The sequence below is a fragment of the Sphaeramia orbicularis genome, chromosome 9, assembly GCF_902148855.1.
Source record: "Sphaeramia orbicularis chromosome 9, fSphaOr1.1, whole genome shotgun sequence".
NCBI lineage: Eukaryota > Metazoa > Chordata > Actinopteri > Kurtiformes > Apogonidae > Sphaeramia > Sphaeramia orbicularis.
In genome coordinates, this window is record NC_043965.1 from 36638028 (window position 1) to 36659931 (window position 21904).

Here is a 21904-nt window from a genome sequence, read left to right on the forward strand (position 1 = left end):
TCTTCATAGTACCATAAAGAATATAAAGAAACCAAAAAACAAAAAAAACCTCATAGGATTCTTTGAATTTGCTTCTTAATGAAGACGGGTATTTCATGAGATCCAAACTGAAACTGGTTATGGAACTGAGTATTATACTTCCACTTCCTTTTCCTATCCTTCCTTTCCTTCTTTTTTGCCATAATTATCATATTTCTACAATTTCTGGTTTGAAGTTGTACCTTAAGCGTCCTATATTTGAATTTATATACTGACATAATATGTGTTTAACAGGCTGACACTATATGCTTCTTACTGAATATAATTTATTAAGTGTGTAAGTGTAATTGTACATATTTCCATATCAAACACTTTCCTGTCATGGCCCATATATTCTACTGCTGTTATTTTCCATGCATTATTATTCATGCACTGTTTCACACTTTTTATTTGTGTCACATTACACATTGCAGATGGCATTATATTTAATACTTTCATTTGCAACGTTCCTATCCATGCTCTATTTTTCCACCCTGGATTCTAATGTTATTTGTTGCCGCAGTGGCCCAATTAAAGTCTTGTCATATCAAATATCTAATGGAAGATCACCTGGATGTTGTGCTGTTATTCTCCACTCTGTCTAATGACTGCCTGTGTGAATCTTTCCACTAAAGCTCCATCGCCTCACTGTCTTCTCTTTCCTGTGCAGGAGCAGAGCCCCAGTAACGCCACATCCCTGGCCATGATGCAGGAGCCGCAGGAGGTGGTGGAAGAGACGGTCACCATAGAGGAGGACCCTGGAACCCCCACCTCCCACGTCTCGGTGGTCACCTCTGATGACGGCACCACACGCCGCACAGAAACCAAGGTAAGAAACCAAAGGTGAAGGTTAGCTTAGTTACACTGAATAAACAAGCTACAAACTGAGCAACAAGGTAAATAAATGCTAACATTTTTCAGATGTTGATTAATTTAATATTTTGTTGATTAGTAGCACTTTACATCAAGGCACACATATTCACCATGAACTAGTTGCTTATTAGTATACATATTAGTATTATACAGGCTCATTAGTCACTATACAGCAATGACTAATACCATTTCCTCAATAAAGAACTTTATTTCTTTTTTATTGAGCTAATAAAAAAGTGAATTTCTCATTTGGGATCAATAAAGATCATCTTTATCTCTATCTGTATTAATAGAGTTCAGATACCTGCAAATTAATCATAATGTTCCCCATCCTAAGGTGAAGCCTTAATCCATAATTAATTAGTAACTAGTAACTGTCATACTAGTAAATTAGTTATTCACAGAAATCTTTTATTAGATTGCTTGTCTATTCAAGCGATAAGCAAGTGGTTATTGAGGAGAAATTGTCCTGGTGGTTGTAGAATATGATCATACACAATAAGGTATTAATGAGTGTCATTATTCCACTAATAAGGTAATAAGCAACAGGGTAAATAGCCATTCTATACCTGGACCCATACCTGAGCAGAAACCCCCCAAGCATAACTGAAGCAATGAGACTGAAATGAACTTCCGTAGAAAAAAAAAGAAAGTGTATATGATCCATTTAAATATTGTGTGGAATAATGGTTATGGATTAACACTTCCGAACCACACAGCACTATACCTCCATTCCCAGACTTCCATCCCTAAGAACTCTAAATCCCATAATCCCACAACCCAAAGTGGTTTCCTCTTCCTCTCGTGGGTTTATTTATTAGATTATTGTGTTATTGTGAACCAGGTCCCCTGGTGTTCTCCTAGTTGTGTGCCCCTTAAAAGGTCTTTTGTTGATACGTCCTCTGCTGTGTTCTGTTGTTTCTCTGTAAGGATATGTCAACCAACGTGAAGGTGAGTGGACTTTTCTAACAATACTGGCTTTTCCTTCACGCCACCATTTCACATGTGCGCATACAGGCTACAGCAGCAATTTGCAACACAGTGTGCATCATCACAAGCCATAGCTCCAGTCTATACTCTCAAATACTTTGTTGTCAGCTCACTGCTTGCTGCTTCAGGGATAAAACATGCTCTATACTACTACTTCTTTTGCATGGTCTCTATTTCTCTCTCCTCTCTCTTTTAATTTACAGGCAATAGGATAAACAATAAAAAACTTTGCACTTTTTTGCCACAGAATGGTTTAAAGACATTTTTGAAGACCCCAAAGAGAGACTGTGTCTTGTGGCGTCAGTAATCTACTACAAGCAGTATGCTTGGTTTCATGTTAGGGTTTTAAGCCATTTTCAGCTTGTGCCTGTTTACCTCTTTCTGGAAGACACTTTTCTTTAAGTTTGAAGTCTCTCTTCCCAGAGAAAATTTTTCGCCAGAAACAGTCAGAGGCTTCTTTAAAAATGTGTTGAATCTGTAACATCCTCACAGTGTGGTAAGGTTGAGAGCTCCTCTCATTTACTTCCTCTAATGTACATTTATATTTTCAGCGTTTGCATGAGGTCGGAGTGTAAACGTAGCTACATTCAGCTGCCGCTGTAGGCTTCTAGAGTAGAGGATAGCACTGTGTGGAGTTCCTTCTCTGGGGACTGTGAAACTGTAATTAAAAAGCTTGGTCTAATCCCTCATCAGGGAGGGCCCATCGCCCTCCAGCGTGTTTACTGCAAGGAGGATTGGCCACACACTCTCGCATGATTTTCAGCATTCACACACACAATTTAAGCATAACACACATGTGCAGTAATGTCACTGAGAAAGGAATAAATAAGGACCCTCCCTTTAAGGTTCTGCTACTCTATTGGGAATGTGTTTTCTAGGAGTCACTTTGAGGAGAAAAAACAGATTAACACTCAGGGTGAACTTCTGAAAAGATCCATGTGGTGGCAAAAAGATCCAGACCAGCAAAGAGTTTATACAAAGAAACCCCATCCACTTGTCTTTCTCACTTTCCCTCTCTGCCTCCCCTCTCCCTGACTTTCATGTGTTGTTTTTCACCCTCCCTCCCTCCTTCCCTCTCTCTCTCTCTCGTCATTTTGCAGCAACTCACGGTTTTATTTATGCGCTTATCTTTTCTTTTGAACCAAAGTCTCGCCATACTGTCTAATGCTAACGCACTCCTTTCCCTTGATGGTTATCCCCCATCTGACTGCAGGAAGATGAAACACAGAAGCTTCTCCTATCTTCCTGATTTGCAGGCAAAAAAGTTTTTCGGTGGTAAACATGTTTCTAGCTGATTTAGAATCAGCAGTGTCACTTGTTGCTTTCCTAGGAGAAGGAACAGATAAGCTGGCAGCAAAATTAGCTACTCTACATGAGAAAATGGCACCAAAAAGATAGGAGAGTCATGTACAGCTGTGTGTTTGTTTGTACAGGAGGTCAGGGTTCATTTCAGCTGATAAATTCCCTTGTGTAGGAAGCGGAGGGGTTTCATATACAACTGAAAAAACAACTGCAAATGACCCTTTGATAGCAGAGCAACAACTGTTTCTCTTTGTTTTTAAACTGTTTCAACTAGTGTCAGTGTGAACACAATTAGATGCTTCTATGTGCATCCTTCTGTCCCAGCATGCCATGCTTTCTCTTGGCCATTATCCATCCCTTCTTTACTGCTGGCAGGCTGTCTGAGAGGAACACCAGTCATGTTGGAGTAGGAACACAACTCAGGCCAATAAAAGCAGCCTTTCCTCTGGATATGAGCTAATGAGTCGAGGCAGACCACACAAACAAATAAAAAACACTTTCACTACCCTGAACACACCGGGGAGCCACCCTTCAGTAGGTAGGAGTTAGTTATTAACTTTGCAGAAATATGCCACATGCTAGTGTCATCAGGTGGTGATAAATCAAGTGTCACTGCAGAATAGAACAGAATAAAGAACAGAATCCTTTTCTACTCAGGAGTGCATTCCTTTTATTTTTAAGGCAGATTCACTTGACTGAGCAGCTAGCAGACTTTAAATATAGTATCTGGAACACGGCATGAACACACTATACACTTTGTCAGATTGCATCCAGACAGGCATAGTCTAACAGTGTAACAATAGTCATACCTTATTTATATCTCACTTTTCAGACAAGTTACAAAGATATTTGCATACAATTAAAAAAACATGACAGGTTTAACATGTAAAATTCACGCACATTCGTGTGCTTGTTGCTTCGGAGTCTGTGCTGTGTTAAGAGCCAGTTATTTGTTGACCTTCACCCACTGCATTTCAAAGCTGACAGTAGGTAGTGTTACAGACCATTGCCCCTGCAGAGAAGCAGAAGAAGCACTGAAGAAGTGATGCTTCCTCTGCATAGAAATCACTCTACAGGCTGTTGTCATATACAGTATGTAGGCAACTGGGACATGGTTTGCTCTGGAATTGTGTCAGCTGACATCCAGCCAGCTCCTAAGACTCCTAATATAAGCTCACGAACATCATAAATGTTACATGTTGAACCTTTATTTATGCAACAGAAGGAATTACAGTAACAAAAAGAGCAAAGAAAAGTAATGGAACAAGCAGGAAAATCAAACCAAGTCTAAACTGGTGAGTTAAATGATTTAAAACAAAGTGGGGTGTGACAGATATCATAAGTGTCTTTAGTAGTGCCACATGCTTTAACAGCAGATTTAATGTATGTCTGTGCAGTATGTCATCTAGTTCACTTTGCTGAGAGCTCTACCCGCCCGCCCCTCCAACTCTAGGTGACCAAAGTGGTCAAAACCATCACCCGCCGCACGTACCACCCAGTGATAATGTCTGATGCCTTGGCTGTGGAAACCAGGCCTGTCACCCGGACACCCACCCCGGTCTCTGGCTCCACTCCCACGCCTTCTGAGACAGACCCAGTAAAGGATGCCTGTGTGATTACTGTTGTGTTCTCCTCCTCCCGACTTCCTCCTGCCTTCCTCTTTCTTTATCGTGGGGTTTTAAGAAGTACACATTTAGGCACAGAGTCTTCACTACCATTGCAAAGGAACTAATCATTTCTGCTTCCACCATGGACTAAAATGAACCTCGCAATCACAGACTTCTTAAAACCCTGAATTACCATTCTCCTCCTCTCCCACTAACTCCTGGCCACCGTGTCCACTTAAGCTCTCAATAAAGCGAATGCCGCAGAGGTTGTGAAACCTCTTACAGTGCTGTAAAGTGGACAGTTTGACGCCTACTGCCTTTCCCTCCATTTTTAACAGTTTGGTAAACAACTAAAGCATCTGTCTAACTGCCTGTGATGTGTTTCAGAGCTGTGACTTTCTATACACACACACACATACACACACACACACACACACACATACATCTCCTGTGTATTCCAACTTTACATGTGTTCACGCTACACACATTTGCACACAAAATTTAGCGATTCCCTTTTAGCCGTGCTTAATTTCCTGCACTTCAGCATATTTCAGAGTCTCCTCTGAAATGCAGGTCCCTCGCCTCCACTCATTTTCCCTTGCGTGACGGTTTAAGGCCTCGTGAACTTCAACGTACATCAAAGAGTGTTTGAAACCTGTGTGATGGCTCCCTTTGCTGCTTTTGCAAATTGCCTAAAAAGCTGTGTTAGTACAAGGCAGCAGGGCGTGTCAGGGTTGGGAGGCTGTAGAATTCACTGTACCCTCCAATCGACTATACAGTCAGAAAAGAAGTCGGAAACAGGATGCAAAGTAATCACCTGAGATGTATGAAAGCATTCTGACATTATTCTCCATCTGCAAGGCTTGGGTTTCCTAGTGAAACTACATCTCTCAGAAAAATCAATAAAGGCTTTAAGCAATTTAGTGAAGATGTAATTTAATAAACAACATTTATCATGCAATCTCATCACTTCATGCAGGACGTGACATTCAGCTTTGGCCTCTGTAGTCCCCTTAAGGCTCAGTTAGCATCAGCACTTTGGATATGAGCACCAGACCAGCTTGGATTCCTTACAGTGCTCCTGTGCTCCCTCAAAAGAATGCAAAATCCTGAGGATGTAAGAAAGCTTGTTATTTCAAGGTCAAACATATGCTTTAGCTAATAAACATTTATTTTCAAATATGCAAATCCGAGGTGGAATGGCATCACACACAAAGTCTGTAATTACTTTGAACATGAAAATGAACCTTGCCACTGCTAAAATAGACTTTGTTATGGAGCTCACAGGGTGTAATCAAGAAACAAGGCCAATAAAGATTTGTTTGTTTCAAGTAAGTTAATGAGGATGCTGTGTTGAACAACCAATATGTGGTTTGTGCTTTTCCTGTTTGGTTGTTCTTCTGTAGAGAGGGTTAATGTGTTGCTGTGGTATCTTGAAATTGTTACATGGCTTAACTCGCTCCTGATTAAAATCTAAATTATAGCATTGATGAGAAAATAAAGAAAGTGTATTACAATTAAAAGGGTTGATGTTGAAAATGAAGCCCATCAGACGCAGGAATTAGCAGGTTTTTTCCCCATCTCCCTCAAGAAATTCAGTCGGCCTTCGTACTTCAAGAGGGAGTAAACCACTCAGAAACACCTTGTCAGGCGCAACACGAATAGCATCAGACCTGCACCCCTGCAGATGACGATTAATTTTCATCAACCTCATTAATTTTGAAGATGAATTTATAGCCGCGGACAAAATAGCCAATTATCGGCCACAGCAGAATTCGCTGGGCAGCAAATTGGTTTCTGTATTGGCAGCGAGCACAAAGAGGAGAGGAGGGAATCTGTCTGTAATTCAGCAGTGATACAGCCTTGTAGACAGAAAAGGAAGTTGGGTGGTTTAGTTACAGTATAAAGTGAAACTTAAAGGATGGATATTTGCAGGTCTGGTTGTCACAGTCCTTTGAGCTAGAGTATGGATTTGGCCTGCTCTCATGGGGACTCAAAGGATTCAGAGTGCCGTAGCACTTAAGGATGTCTGTGCCACAGCAAAATCCAGGAGACACAAGCAGTCATTGTTTTGTATGCCAAATTGTGGATTCAGTTTTGATTGACAGTGGTATTTTTATAACTCCTTATCATACCATATACACCAATGCTATGCATAAAACTGACATGAATATTTATATTTCTGAAGTAGTAAACAATGCTTTCTTTTTGGAAATATTCCCATGAGCTTCACCACTGACGGGATATTTTGGACAAACAATGTGATAACTTGAAGATGTCACTACTATCTAACTAAGCACCATGGGCCTTGTTGAAGATATGTAATGACACTGACTCTCAAATTTAACATTTGTCAGTGTGGATCCACTTGTAGATCAGTAAAAAATCACAAAGTTTCTTCTTGGCAACAGCTGGCGCATACACTTTTTTATTAGTAACATTTGGATAAGAAACATTAGTATGAAATCAATCTCAACCCTGTTTGTTCACTTAAAAGGATTTATTTTTATTATTTAGTTTAATGCCACAGGCAACACTTCTATGGGTTTTGTCTCTCTGGAATCCATAAGCTCCTCTAAACCAATAACATGTAATTGATTCATCATATTGAAATGACTTGACAGCTTTTTTCACTGTTTGTTGTTGTAATTGTCTTAATCAGATAGCTATGTGTAACACTTTCTTAGGAGCACAGCATGGTTTCCCGTGTAGCCTGAAGATGACGTGACCCAGTTTGCTTTAACATAATCCTGTCATGCCATGGCATATTATCTGACAGTGTGTTCTTACCGTTCTGTAGGTGACTAAGATGGTGAAGACGGTGACCACGCGGACGGTTCGCCAGCTGCCCCTGGGTCCTGATGGCCTGCCCCTTCCTGAGGGCTCGTCCCCACTGGGCAGCTACACTGACTCCATTGACCGGCGCTACATGAAGAATGGAAATGAACGCTTCATCACTCCTCAAGCCACCTCCACCCTGACACGCTCCTATAACAACTCCTACAATGATTCATATGGCGAGACACCAGAGAGCCAGTATGTTCGTCACTATGGTTTGCATGATGGCTACGCCGATTTGACAGACAACTATGGCAGTCTGTCACGTGGCGTCAACTTCCGGCCGCCACGTTACCCATACATGCCCAACAGCTACCGGCCAGAGAATAGCTACACGCTGCCTATTCGCAAGGATGACTATGGCCATGTGGCCCAGCCCCAGGTGCCTATGGGTAGCAGCACTGTGGATCTGAACCGCTCACAGCCAGAGCGCTTCCAGCCAGAGCCGTATGGCCTGGAAGATGACCGCCGCAGCCTGGGCCCAGAAGAGGAGGAGCCATATGAGCTTGAACCCGACTACTCCACTGCCAACCGACGCACCCTGCAGGGGGCCAACCGGGGTCGCACCCACCGGGAACCTTTACGTGATGGGCCACGAGTCAGGTGAGTGTGAATACAGACACTTTGGTTTTCAAATGGAGTGCACAGTCTGCTGAGTGTTCACACATGTGAAACTGCATGAGAGCACATTTTAGTGTCTGGTTTTCATGTTTAGAAACTTCACACACTGTTTATTCTGAAAGATTCAGCCCACTGAAGCTCTCAGGAGATAATGGTTTTGTGAAGGTGTGCAAGTTCATAGTGTATACATGTTTCTCTTTCAAAGTTGAACGGTGAGTTCTTCTTCATATGCATGAGCGCAGACTTCGGCTTGACATGAGAGGAGATCAGGCCTGTTAAGATGAGAGAGAATAAAAAATACTTGTCTTGTTCTTGCCATAAAAAAGACTACATTACACTGTGCACAAATAAACAGATGTCTCTTCTCCTTGAGCAACTTGCTTGAGAAAGGAAGCGAGGAAAAACAAGTCTTTGATTGCCGCCTTCCTACAAATGGATAGTGAACATGTGTTTGTGTCAGAGGTAAAGAGGCGGGAATGATTGGAGATGAAGACGTGATGAGAGAGGGAAGAGAGGACAGAGAGAGTGGAAGGACAGTGGAAAAGACCATTAGGCTTTTGCTAGTTATCTCTCAAACCCTTTCTTTAGATGGAGTGGATGGTGGATAGTGGAAAAGGACAGGAAGGTTTTGGCAGTTATCTCTCTGATCCTTTCTTTCATTGCTACCTTTGTTGAGACAAGTGTAACCCTTTGCTCTACTCGGCAGAAAAGAGCTTGTTATCCCCCAACAGTAAGATCCCAAAATGCACCCTTGTACCCTAATAGCTTCCAATCATTCCATTGTCATCCAAAGGTGGATCTGGAAAAACTGTCCTCCCTTGAGTAAACTGAAGTAAAGTTTGAAATTGACGTGGTAGGTAGTGTGTTTTCAAGACTTATTCTTGAAAAGTGATCTGTAGCAGATGGATATTTTAAAGTTCTCTGTACTTTTCCTTCTGTCTGAGAACAAAATGTTTGGGCCTGAAGCCAGATCTGTAGAAACCACAGGGCAACTACTACAGCTTGAAATGAATGCCAAGAAAGTAGAAGTATCGCAAAGTGTAATACAACTGACAGCTGCTAGATACTGGCTCTGAAAAACTCCATTTGATGTCTATCCAAAATGACAGCCACTTCTCTCTAGAAATGTTAAGTCAATTAGTATCATGGAGCCTCTAATAAGTGTTCTGGTGGTCCATCTGTGTATTTTAGTTCCATTAAAAGGACTCTTGGCCAACTACTGGTTTTGTTATACCTAACATTTGAACTTTGGCATCCCTCTTAGCTCATTTAGCTTAGTTTATTGAATCAAACACAGGTGTCAAACATGCGGCCCATGGGCCAAAACCGGCCCGCCAAAGGGTCCAGTCTGGCCCATGGAATGAATTTGTGAAATGCAAAAATTATACTGAAGACATAATTATCGAGGATGTTAAAATCATTTTAGTTCAGGTTCCACATACAGACCAGTAAATACTATCATAATAACCTATAAAATAATGAAAACCACAAATTTTCTTTGTTTTAGTATAAAAAAGTACAATTGCATGAAAGTGTTTACATGTACAAACTATCCTTCTGCATAAAATTTGAATAATCTGAACAAATATGAACAACCTGAAATTTTTAAAGAAAAATAAGTATAATTTTGCCAATATTCTGCCTATTACTAAATGTTTTGTGTATTTGTAATTGTAATGTAAGTTGTAATGCACATGTATAAATGGTAAACTGACTGGTTGACTGGTTGTTTATGTTAATCAGATTTTTAAGGAAACGTTGTAGATATAAATGTAATTTTACTTTTTTCACTCTTATTGTTTTACTGGTCCAACCCACTTTAGATCATATTGGGCCAATGAACTAAAATGAGTTTGACACCCCTGCAATAAAACATATTCAACATGTTCAATCTATTTGTGATGGAGTAACACTGTCCCATTTGTGTATATTTTTTTTTTTTTTTTTTTTTTTTTAGATCTGCTTACCTTATTTAATGTAGAAGTAAGTGTGTATTTCTTATAGAATATATGTGACTTGTTTTCTTTTAAGTCTGTTGGGAGAAGCTTTAATGCCCCTTATCCAGGATCAAGTCTGAGCTGGGTTACTGTGAAGGTAGCATCCGGTATATCCACTGTTATTTGCAATACTTCACTTTTTCTTTTAAAGTGCTGTATTTATGTACTTTTTGATTGTTTTACACAAATCACACTCTGTGAGAGAGACGCACAGTAACTCATCTCATCATCGCATCTGGGATTACACTGCTGCTTCCTTTTTAAAGCGGCTCTAAATATAACCCTGCCACAATATTCCCAACCAAAACTACAGCTGGATTGTAGAGGAAATGTAAAGAAATTACACTAATACGCCATCTACGGATGTTACTGTTTCACGAAGTGCACTGGTACAGCATTGTGTGGTCTGAAAGGTAGCCTGCTAGTTTGTCCAATAACCCTGACAAAAAGTGTGTTTATAACATAAGCTTATGCAGTAGACGAAGTTGACAGAAATGATCAAACACAGCTGTCTGTGTTAACATTTACCAAGTAGCTGGCACTACTTGGTGGTTCGTAACATATCATTTTCTATCTGGCAGCATTTATAGTGTTTTTAGTAAGTAAGCAGTAGCATTAAATTGGTGATGTGTTTCCCCAACTATGTCCTCTTGTCCATATATGGTCAATTATTGCTCCAGAAGCTAAGATAGCAGCAGCCAAGATGCAAACTCAAGGCTTCAAATCAGTAATCCACAAACCAGTGGTGACGTCACAGTGGCTACATCCATCTCTTTAATGCAGTGTATGGTAGGAATAGACCTGGTGAGGTCAACAGTCAGGAAACATTGCAAGTCAGTGTTGAATTGAGGTCTGTTGGCTTCTTCTCCTGGACTCTGCCTAATTAAGCTTTTATAAGACACACTCATGTATAGACTTTTAAAGGCTGTTGAATCGATTTGCGTGAAGAAGAAAGAGCAGGTGCCTAATCAGACCCTCTCTTTTGACTTCGCTCTGATACGTACACACAGCATTTTTTCACTAACACATACACACACTCAATAAATCCACATCTTCAGAAAATGAGTCACTCCCCCATCCGCCTAGTGAGAGGCGCTTGCTGTGACAGGCAATTTGTAGGCTGCCTTACATGTGTCACAACACAGTCGTAACAGCCACATCTACCCCTTCAGATTCACACACATACAGTCACATGATTACAAAAACACAAACACACACATATTTGAAGCTCCTCTTGACTGACTGCTGTCTGACTAATTGCAGGAGAACATAAATCTCCAATATTTCCTCCTTTCTTCTCCCTTTACTCTCACTATGTACTGACATCAGTACGCTATAAGCACTTTTTCCTCCCAGGAATGATGACAATCATGCTCTTGCAGGCTCTCCGGTGCACTCACAATGCTATTAGTATTCTTCCAAGAAGGGATCGGTGACTCCGAAGTGCTGTAATGAATCTGGGAATTAAAGCGCTTTAATTACAGCTTATCATTCCATTGCAAGCCCTCAATTATGCGCCAACAAAAATGAAGATGTTTAGCACTAAAACGGCTTCCCTCCTTGGCACTGAGCACTCATTTTGTCGCTACTGTTGAGTTCAGTGTTTGTAACCATGTGGATGGGAATGATAATCTACATTTGTTGACATGGTTACTTCGATGCACAGGCATGCTTAGGTCTCTTGGTTTTGTAATAATCTGCAGATTAAGAACTAGAATGAAGGAACTGAATGAGGTTGTGAGTATAGAGGCCTAAAAGATGCAAATGCAGTACAACTAAGCAACTCTGTCATAATTAGTCCCCCCCAAAAATGACACACGCTTAAAAATAAACATCTTAGAATGGTATTAGTTTTATGATCTAGAAAGGGAAAACCAAATGTGTTATGTAAGGCAGCATAGTTTCTTCCAATTCTCTTTCATTATGCTCTTTCATTTTATTCATTTTCAAGTCACAGAACATGTTAGTGTCACTAACTTGATTCATGTGGTACATCTGAAAGGAAGCATTTATTACTCAGGCATTGATGTGTTTCTTGAATTTGTCACTATTCAAGTGAAGTAGAAATGTGTCCAAATGTCAAATTGTTGGTTGAGAAGTCCCCATAAAAGCAACAGAAATCATTTACTGTTTTGACAGTTATGTTTTATGACAGCTTCGCAGGTTAAAACTTCTAATATGCAAGTATTTGATGCTTTCCTTTTATTCACCTCTCAGTAAAACTAGCATCTCAAGTTTTGGATTGTTGGTATAGTAGTAAAAGCAAACACATGAGCTTTAGCTTTTGAAAATATAACTCATACTGGTTCATTTCCCTGACAGTTTATTATGCACATGATTAATGAGCTAATTGACAAAATACTCACATTATTTGCTAATGAGAAGAATCATTAGTAGCAGCTGCAACATGTGAACAGGTAAAATAAAAAAGCAGAGTGATTTTAAAAATGGTCTATAGTGACTTACAGACATTTTCTTTTAGAGTTCTTTGACGAAACAAGAAAAGCACTCGGAGAGCGCAGACCTCCACCAAGACAGATCTGCCCCCCCACCCCCCCGATCACCACCAAAATTTAATCATTTCTTCCTTTTGCCAGTATCAACATTTCCTGAAAATGTATCTTGCTAACAAACAAGCAAACAAAAACGCAAACAGGCACACACGCAAACACACAAAGCAAAGTGTTCACAATAGGCAGGTAATAAAATACACATTTGCCACATGTCAGCTCAATGGATGTTATTAATATGTTTTAGTGCAAGCCTTTTATTTTGTTCTGCATGGTTGAATATATATATATATATTCGTGGTACATTTTTCTTTAATCAAGCCTTGTCTTTTTTTCCGAAAATCTTTAACACTTTGGTATTTCCTTCTACAATCATCATGCTACCTGTTAGTATTACAGTATCAGGGCTGTAGCTGCAGACAGAAGAAAAGGCATCTCTATTCTTGCACAGGTTTTCCAGAGGAAGGAAAAAAAACACTCTGTTGTCTGGATGCAAGTGTATCTTGCTCCTTCTCCTCCTTCTTGACCAATCCTCTGTATGTGTGTGTGTGTGTGTGTGTGTGTGTGTGTGCGTGTGTGTGTGTGTCTGTGTGTGTCCTCATGCCAGTGTGATTAATAGCTGCTTTTGAACTCTGCCAGACTACTGGGGAGTCTTAAAGCCAATCTCTAATGGCTCATCTCTCCTTGGGCGACCCACTCCACTGCTCGTACCCACCTGCACACATGGGTCAACCCACACACATACATACACGAATTCACCTAAAGTATGCGCACATAAATTCCTTAATTGAAGAGGGAGGGTATCTCATTCTAATCCAGTGGTGTCTGTCGGGAATAGAAAAAGTTATCTGACACTAGCCAGGCTGGCTCTCCTCCTCCTCCTCCTCCATCCTGCCAAGAGGCTTTCACTTAGAGCCAAATACACTGTTTAATATTATACTTCCCCTCTGTCATGTTTGAGGTTTCTCAGAAGCATCCCTTAAATTATAAAAGAAACTTCAGAGTAAAGTCACTCTTCTTTAATTGAATGAAAACAAGCAAGCATCGGTGGCAGCGGATATGCCATCAAACCAGCCTGAGAAATTAGAAAGTGGCAGGACCTAAACACTCACGCTTTAGTGATGTTTTTTTTTTTCCTTTCTTTTTTTTCTCTGTCCCGCAAAGACTCTTGTGCGTCATAAAACCATTATTGCCCATAATTCAAAATGAGCATAGTGCTCATCTGGGACTGTCGCTGAAAAGCTCATAAATGCCGCAGAGATATAATGTCTACATATGAGATGCAAACATCTTCCTGGGAGTCTCTAATCCCTTTCAGTTTCTTTCCTTTTATGGGCTTGCTTACAGAGAGGGTCAGGCACAGTCATGATTGAAGGATGATGAAAGTTATTGACAGAAGATGAAGGAAAGGAAGAATAGTGAGGATGTGACAAGGTCCAGATGAATAAATGAGCAGTGGAGTTTGTGGACATGCATTCTACATCTCGTAGCAACTATATCTGTTTATCTCTTCTTCTAGTTTTTTGTCTCTCAGAACAAAAACACACGCAGCCCAGACAAGCGCATAGATAGACACAAATAGTCTGCACATTTAGTAGCTCGATTAACATGAGGAGAGTGATCTGCTGTAATCATGCTTGGGGCATCACGTCTGGCAGCAGAGAGCCCTTTTCACATCCTGTGAATACACCCCATCCCTGTACACACAATGGCGCCAATTTAAATGCAAATCCTGACATTCCCATCACTCAGCCTCACGACGCCCGCTTTACCAAAAGCTTCACAGAATCGGCCCAGATCTAAATGAACCACAATCTGCACAACTGTACATCTGATCTGAGTGAGAATGGAAAAAGTGTGGGTGAAACATAGTGTGGTAGATAATGGGAGAAAAAGTCCAAAAAATGGAGAGATACTGTGTGAAGAAGATAGAAGTTATGTATGCAGGTCTATCCAATAGTGAAGATGCTGAGATTGTCTGGAGTCCTCCCTTTCCGTCCTCATGTCCAATGTCAAACAGATATCTGAGTCTAGCTGATGACATTAGAAGTTTGGGAGTGTCTGTGTTTATATCCGGGTGTATTCAAGGAAGTATTTAGTAACCATCAGCACAAAACCGCTCCTCTCTCCAAGCAATATGTCATGCAGTTGAGATTGTTTTTCTTTTTTTTGCCAAACCCCAAAACAGCAGTGTCCTCCAAATGATGTACTCTAATCAGCCTCTTGATTGGCCCCTCCCTCCATACTGTGGTTACAGATTGCCTATAGAGGTTTGTGGCTCTTCAGTGTGCTCCACTCAGCTAGGAAAAGTAGTTTTATACATAGATTATGCATCAGATTTTCTTTATTTTTAGCTTGGCTGTGTTTAATTCATTTCTTTTTCTTTTGGTCTTGATGAACACCTGTTACAAAATACAGCAGACCTTCAGAATCACAGCTGTTATTCACATATGTGCATGATAACTGAACCATGTCCCTTCAACTTTGCCACAAACTTCCAGTGCCGTGCTCTTTTGAACCCGGTTCACGTTGCTCGCAGTATTCAGGCGCACGGTCGGACCGCAATACAGCCTCGCTCCGTCTCTATTAATCCTCTTTCCATCCATCTAAATAGGGGATTTAGTATCTCGTTACAATGCTCAGCTAGGAGTTTTTCTCCCAGTTCATCTCGTATCGATTTCCCTGGCAGTGAATTGCACAAAGTCATGCCATAAAAGCCAATATGTTGCTGCGAGTGTAAAAGCAAAACCAACAGAGGAATACACCAGAGCTGAGGCGAGATAGCATGCCGAGCTTACCCCTTGTTCCCCAGCATGCCTGGGAAGAACTGTAAAAACACATAATTAACATAAAACTCATTAAAATCAGAGCTCATTCTGGAATTCCCTGCCAACCGCTTGCATTGGCCACCATTTTGTTGCACCACCAACCACTATACATCAAAGATAGTGAGAAGAGACCAGCTGGATTATGTAACAAGGATAAACAAGTCTCAAGCTGTGGGGTGCGTGGGGGGACGATAAAGGCAGTGCATAACTAAACAACCCTAATTAAATTCCTCTCCCCATGTCATAACTTTCCCTACCACATATTCTCCCATCCTCTAGGATAGTTCAGTGGTGCAGAATTTGTGCCAAACGAGTCACTATGTAACTTTTTTGTTCACTGGAAAACATAACGCAGCCTCCACCGACTCCATCCTCGAAATCGGCCCCATGAGTGAAAAATGGCTCCTACGATTAAAGTGCCTTAAGTAAAATAAGTAGTCGGCACTCTTGCAACAAATGATCTGTCACTGATATTGAGTGCTTATATTTTTGCCCATGATCCTTTGGAGAATTGATGAGGCTGCCTTTGGAGTAGATAACTCCATGGTGCCGTGTAGATCATAAACTTTGAGAGGACTCTTGAAAGGAAATCCTCACCCCCACCCCCAGGGATCATCAAAAACACAACTCCCATCTTCCTTCCCCGGAGGACGACACTTACTTATCTCACAGGAAATGAGTGCATACTCTGTTAGTCTCCAGCTCTAACAGTAGTGATGCTAATGAGGCTAATGCTAGCAGAAAAATCCCAGCAAGATGGTCATTAACATTTTAGTAACTGCATGCCAGCGTTCGGTGCTGGGGAGCCTCGGGGCCATCACAAGGGCTCATAGTCCTCCCTGGGGAGACAGCACAGCTCTTTTCTCTGTTCTCTTGAGGAAAAGACATCAAATTCCGTTTTATTCTATGTGGTGGCTTCCTAAATAAAACTTCACAAGATTCTCTTTCAAAGAATTTTCCTTTGTCTGTATTTCTTTGTGAACTTTCTTTTCTTTGTGGAGCCCTTTTTCTGTCTTTCAATCACTCGCTCAGACTTTACTGTATTGTTTGTTGAAGTGTGAAATGTTGTTGCTACCACCTGACAGGGAAGAATATAAGGAGTAAGTTGCTTACTGCATTGCTGTCGTTGTAGGGAATAGCCACAACAGTCCCTCTGACAGATCTCTTAATTACAGAGCCAAATCACAGATCAATGTGTCAGTCCTCTCTTTGTCCTGTATTCTGTCCCTGTCCCCCTCTATCACCACATCTTTTCACCTCTCCTCTGTTTTCCCTCTTCTCCTCATTAGTCAGTTGTTTTCACCTCAGTTGGCTCCTCTCAAAGTCTTTCCCCTGGCCACCTAATTCTTTTCTGAGACAAATCTGTCTGAGTCACCCTCCATTTACCTCGTCTGTCTCCCTCGTCCTCACTGTCCTCTCTTCCTTGTCTTCCAGAGGCTATCCAGATGACCCCATTGAAGCAGAGCTGATCGATGAGCGCCACCCTTACATCCACGGCATGTATTCGGCACCGCTTGCCCAGCCTGAGAGGGGCAGCATGGCCAGTCTGGACCGCATGGGTGGCCGGCGCTCGCCTTCTATTGACAGCATCCGCAAGGACCCACGTTGGCGTGACCCAGACCTCCCAGAGGTCATCGCCATGCTGGGTCACCCCATCGACCCGGTTAAATCCAATGCCGCCGCGTACCTGCAGCACCTGTGCTATGAAAATGATAAGATTAAGAAGGATGTGCGTCAGCTGAAGGGGATTCCTGTTCTGGTGGGGCTCCTGGACCACCCCAAGTCTGAAGTTCACCGTAAGGCTTGCGGTGCCCTGCGCAACATCTCCTACGGCAAAGACAATGACAACAAGGTGGCCATCAAGAACTGTGACGGCATCCCAGCACTCATTCGCCTGCTGAGGAAGACCAATGACATGGAGGTCCGAGAACTCATCACTGGTAAGAAACATTTGGTTCTTTATTAAAATGATGCAGGACAAACAATATGAACATGCTTAATTTTACCACCAAGAAAGTAGAGATTCACTGAAACCTTATCTTAAATTCTTCCCCCTTTACATTCCATGATTCTCGTGTTGTGAATTAATGGCTTGGTAGGTATGTGGGAAGAGTTGTTCTTATATAATGTACTTTTACATGTATTTTATCAACACTTCTGTGAGTTGATGATTGAATAGATTAAAGATCTGTCCTAAGGGTTAATGTAAAATAAAAAATACACTGTGAGACTTAAGTATTCCAGAATATACTGCATTCACACACATGGTTAGATATATCAAGTCAGATATAATTTACATTGGCAGCACTAAAGGTAAAAGATTTATAGTCTCCACATCCCACCTGCATAGCACTGTTGCAGCCAAGCCTGTTGGCTGTCTTCTCCACATTCCTCTTTCTGTCAGCCTAATTAGTCTCTACTCTCTTTCACATACAGTAAGTATGAGAAGTGCTGCTTTGAAGCCTTTTAAACTGATATCATGCTACCTTAGTATGTCAGTCATTTCCAGTCATTGACGGCTCTCTTCTCATTACATAAATGTACCATCCAGGAATGTTCTTCGTTAGCAGACATACTCTAATCCCATACTGTGGATAGTGATGCAGGGCTGTGAGTCGCATATTAAGGAGCGCATTTTTGTTGTCACTTTTTCGCAGCACTTTTCACAATGCTGCGTGACTGAAAGAAAAGATAAAGAGCACTTTATCGTCTTAGACTTCATATGTTATTTGATAGGGTAGTGTCTCGTGTACAGCACTTGCTGAATTTGCAAGACCCTGTATGCCAATGAGAGATGATAACAGTGCTTTTAGAGCTATAGCCAATCATTCTTTCCATCCTTATACAGACAAATTTGAGTAAATAGTCTTGGAAATGACCCTTTTTACCATTTGTTAAAAGAGTAACAAACAGTGATGAGCTCATGTTCTGGTCATAGAGCCATTTAGTTCCAATGAAGGGTCACGGAGATCCCGGTCAGAATCAAAATTAAGAACAAACATTATTACCCTCTGCCACACTGGCCACAGGGCCGTCCGTCTGTCCAAAAACTTTGCCATGAACTGGTAAGTCAGGCCACTGGGTGGCAGTAGTGTGCCTGATAAGTCAGGCCCAGGATTTTCAAGTGCATGCATGTTAAGTTCTTTAATTACTTTTGTACTACAATGCAGTGTTGCAGAAGGTTAGGATGCACTAAGAAGCAGATGCCATGTAAACATTGATTTTAGAGGAAGCTTTCTGCTGTTCTGCTTTGTGTAATGAAATATGTTTTAATTCCTTTAAGAGGAGCTACAGTATTGATTTAGAATCTTTCATAAGGTGTCTTGTACTTGACCTGGTAAATGTCAGCTGGGGAATAAAGTCTGTTTCTAGGTGTAGGTGGGTGTGTGTGCCTCAGCTAATCCCAACACGATTGGTTTGACCTGACACACTTTGGCTGGTATGCACACTTGGCCATCTGAGAAGGGGCTTTTGTAGTCAGTGCACATGTGTGAAAAATGAGAACCCTTTTAATGTAACATACCTGACCTTTGTGTAGTGTAAAGTACAGTATACACACCACACAGACACATGAAAGGGGCTACCTTTTAGGTAATTTTACCATCTGGGGAAGGAAGATTGTTCCAGGCTGGTTATGGGAGCTGTATGTGGAAGGCCGTGGCTCTAAATATTGAATATCAAGATGAAATACGTGCTATTGATGGTTTCATTCCAGATGTGTTGGTAATACTGCTTCTTAAAAACCCATGCTTGTTGAACTGTATTATGCACACTGCATAAATGTGAGTGTGTGTAGCTTTCCCTTTGCTGTGACAGAGATGTCTTGGTGAGCGATGACTGTGCTGCAGCAGAAATGATTGCCTTTACAGCACCGTGTTGCTCCCCATCGTAGCTAAAAATAACCCTGCACCACAAGACGAGGAGGACAGAATGGAGGGAGGGCTGTTGTATTTTTTCTCCTCTCTCTCTCCCACTCATTATCCAACCTCTCTCACTCAATCTAATTTTTTTTTTTTGCCTTCATTCATTATCTACACTCTGACTGATTTTCTCTCGCTCGCTGTTTTTCTCTCCCTCTTCCTCTCTCGTTCTTTCTCCAGCTTCGGCCCCTGTGAAAACAGGCCAGTCACAATGCAAGCTCAGCTTACAGCCTCAGCCCGTGTGGCTAGAATTGGCTGTGTTTTTCTACAATTAAATATAATTGGGAGGTTTTAAATATAGGCCCCCTTTTCTTAGCCCATGTGTTTTAAGAGTTTGCTGCAGGAGTTTGTGCTGTCCCGGTGAAACCACAGAGAGCTCTGTTTTCTACAGGGGGAAACGGGTGACGTGGAAGGAACCAAGTGGTTTTATTTTCCAACACACAAGACACACAAACCGGTCGCTCATATTTTTAGAGCTTTGTACCAGAGTAATTCTATTTTCCCTCCTGGTAGGCTGTGGGCTGTTTGTGCCCTCCAGCGATTCCCAGTCTGGAAATGTAGATTATTAAGCGGATTTGTCTCCTGTTTTTCCTGCAGGAGATGTCTCAAGTTTTGTGGAGTGACAGTGCACTATCCATTCCTCTGTCGCATCCATGAAAAATACATATAGGTCAAGCTGGCAGGCCTTTAAGCTAAAAGAGCAACGGTGTCTAGACAGTGATATGTTTCTGTCAGTGTGTTGTGTGTTTCGTTAATGGCTGTAACAAGTCGTGTTTAGTGAATATTTCGGTTCACCTCATGTAACTACAAAAGCCGTGACTGCTCACCTGCCGGATTATTACAGGCCTATTGGGGCCACTCAGTTTAGTGCTGCATGATGGGTCATAGCAGCAAAGGCAAGGGTGTAATTAATAACAGCTATAATTATTATCCTTCATTTAGGTGTTCAAGCTCCCTGTCGTCTACTCTTCATTATGTGAATGGTTAACTCTGATAATTGATGAGACTTGTGCTATTAGCTCCACGTGCGGTTTACCTGCGGTGTACAATATCTGTTCATGGGATATTTTGGATTTTTCTAACGGATCATCTAGAATAAGGTCTATAATGGTTGACCAAAAAAATGCATTTAAGTCTCCAGTGTTCATCTCCAGTGTTTGATGTTTTTTTTGATGTTATTGGGCAAGAATTATCTCTCCATTCTGCCAACTTCTGTGCAATCCTTTTTCATTCAATGGAAAATCTACTCTTTTGCTAATCACAGCTGTTTTCAGACAGGTAGTGGGGTTGTGTACATGACAGATATGTGGCTTTGCCAATCTACAGGGTGCTTGCACAGGTCTTGAAAGTCTTAAAAAGTATTGAATTTTGAAACACTGTTTTCCAGACCTTGAAAAGTCTGGAATTTTATGTGAAAGTCTCAATAAAGTATGGAAAAAAATTTCTCTCATAGTCGAATTTTAAAGTACACTTAAAGGCACATAATCTTGTAAGATAAGAAATGCATGAGGAACACATATAAAAAAATTAGATTTCTATGATTTGGCTAACTGGCCTGTACTAGAATGATTCTAGTGAAACTTGTTTGCATGATATCAATGTACTTTTGTGATTTTCATATGTTTTGAAAATGCTTCTGTCAGTAAAACATAATTTACTGTGAATTCTGCATTCATTCATTCCTACATTTATTAAAATGAACTTTTCTACTACATACAACAGGTACAATCACAACCATAAAAGTAGGCACGCAAGTATTACACGGTATTAGATAAAGTCAAGGTCTTCGGGGGGAGGGATAGCAGTTTTGAAAGTTGGGGAAAAAGTCTAGAATTTTTTATTTGGATAAAGACCAGGCTCTCTGAATCTACTCTTTAGCCCAAATTGAAATTTGGAAATGTGTCTTTTCCTTTCTAGGGTGGCATGAGACAGTATCGGATGACCTGTCTTTATATTTAGTCTTTTGATTCGGACCAATAGGAGAGAGTTGCAGAGGGATGGTGTGATTTTATCTTCTGCAGGATTAAAAGTCTCAGTGAAAATTTGGATGGAAATCTTTCGATAAACACGTCTCAATAGTACGTCGTTGTATCACAAAGCGACATCTAACGCCCAAGTCTTAACATCCTCATTCGTCTGGATGATTCTGTGTGGTTTCTTCTCTCTAATGACTGATGGTGAAGACGACGGAGGACAGTTAGTAGTAAAATAAATGTAATTATCACCTGGAGATTGCAAATATAATGATACCTACGTTTACACTACCACTTAATTAGCCGTGTTCCTCCATTGTTACATTAGAATTGTTTTAATCCCATCAAGTTAGTGTAACAGAGGTTTTAATAACTGTTCATTTTTTCAGCGTGCAGTGTCTTTATAGTGCAGTTTTACCATTTATAC

General features: G+C 41.0%; 1 protein-coding gene across 1 annotated transcript in view; it reads left to right on the forward strand.

The window, feature by feature from the left end:
• The window catches only part of arvcfb (ARVCF delta catenin family member b), a 278368-nt gene that overhangs the window by 169767 nt on the left and 86697 nt on the right, over window positions 1-21904 (forward strand). Inside the window, 4 exon segments of the mRNA XM_030142598.1 lie at window positions 689-847; window positions 1822-1842; window positions 7591-8231; window positions 17019-17524. Of these exon segments, the coding sequence (XP_029998458.1) occupies window positions 689-847; window positions 1822-1842; window positions 7591-8231; window positions 17019-17524 (1327 nt within the window).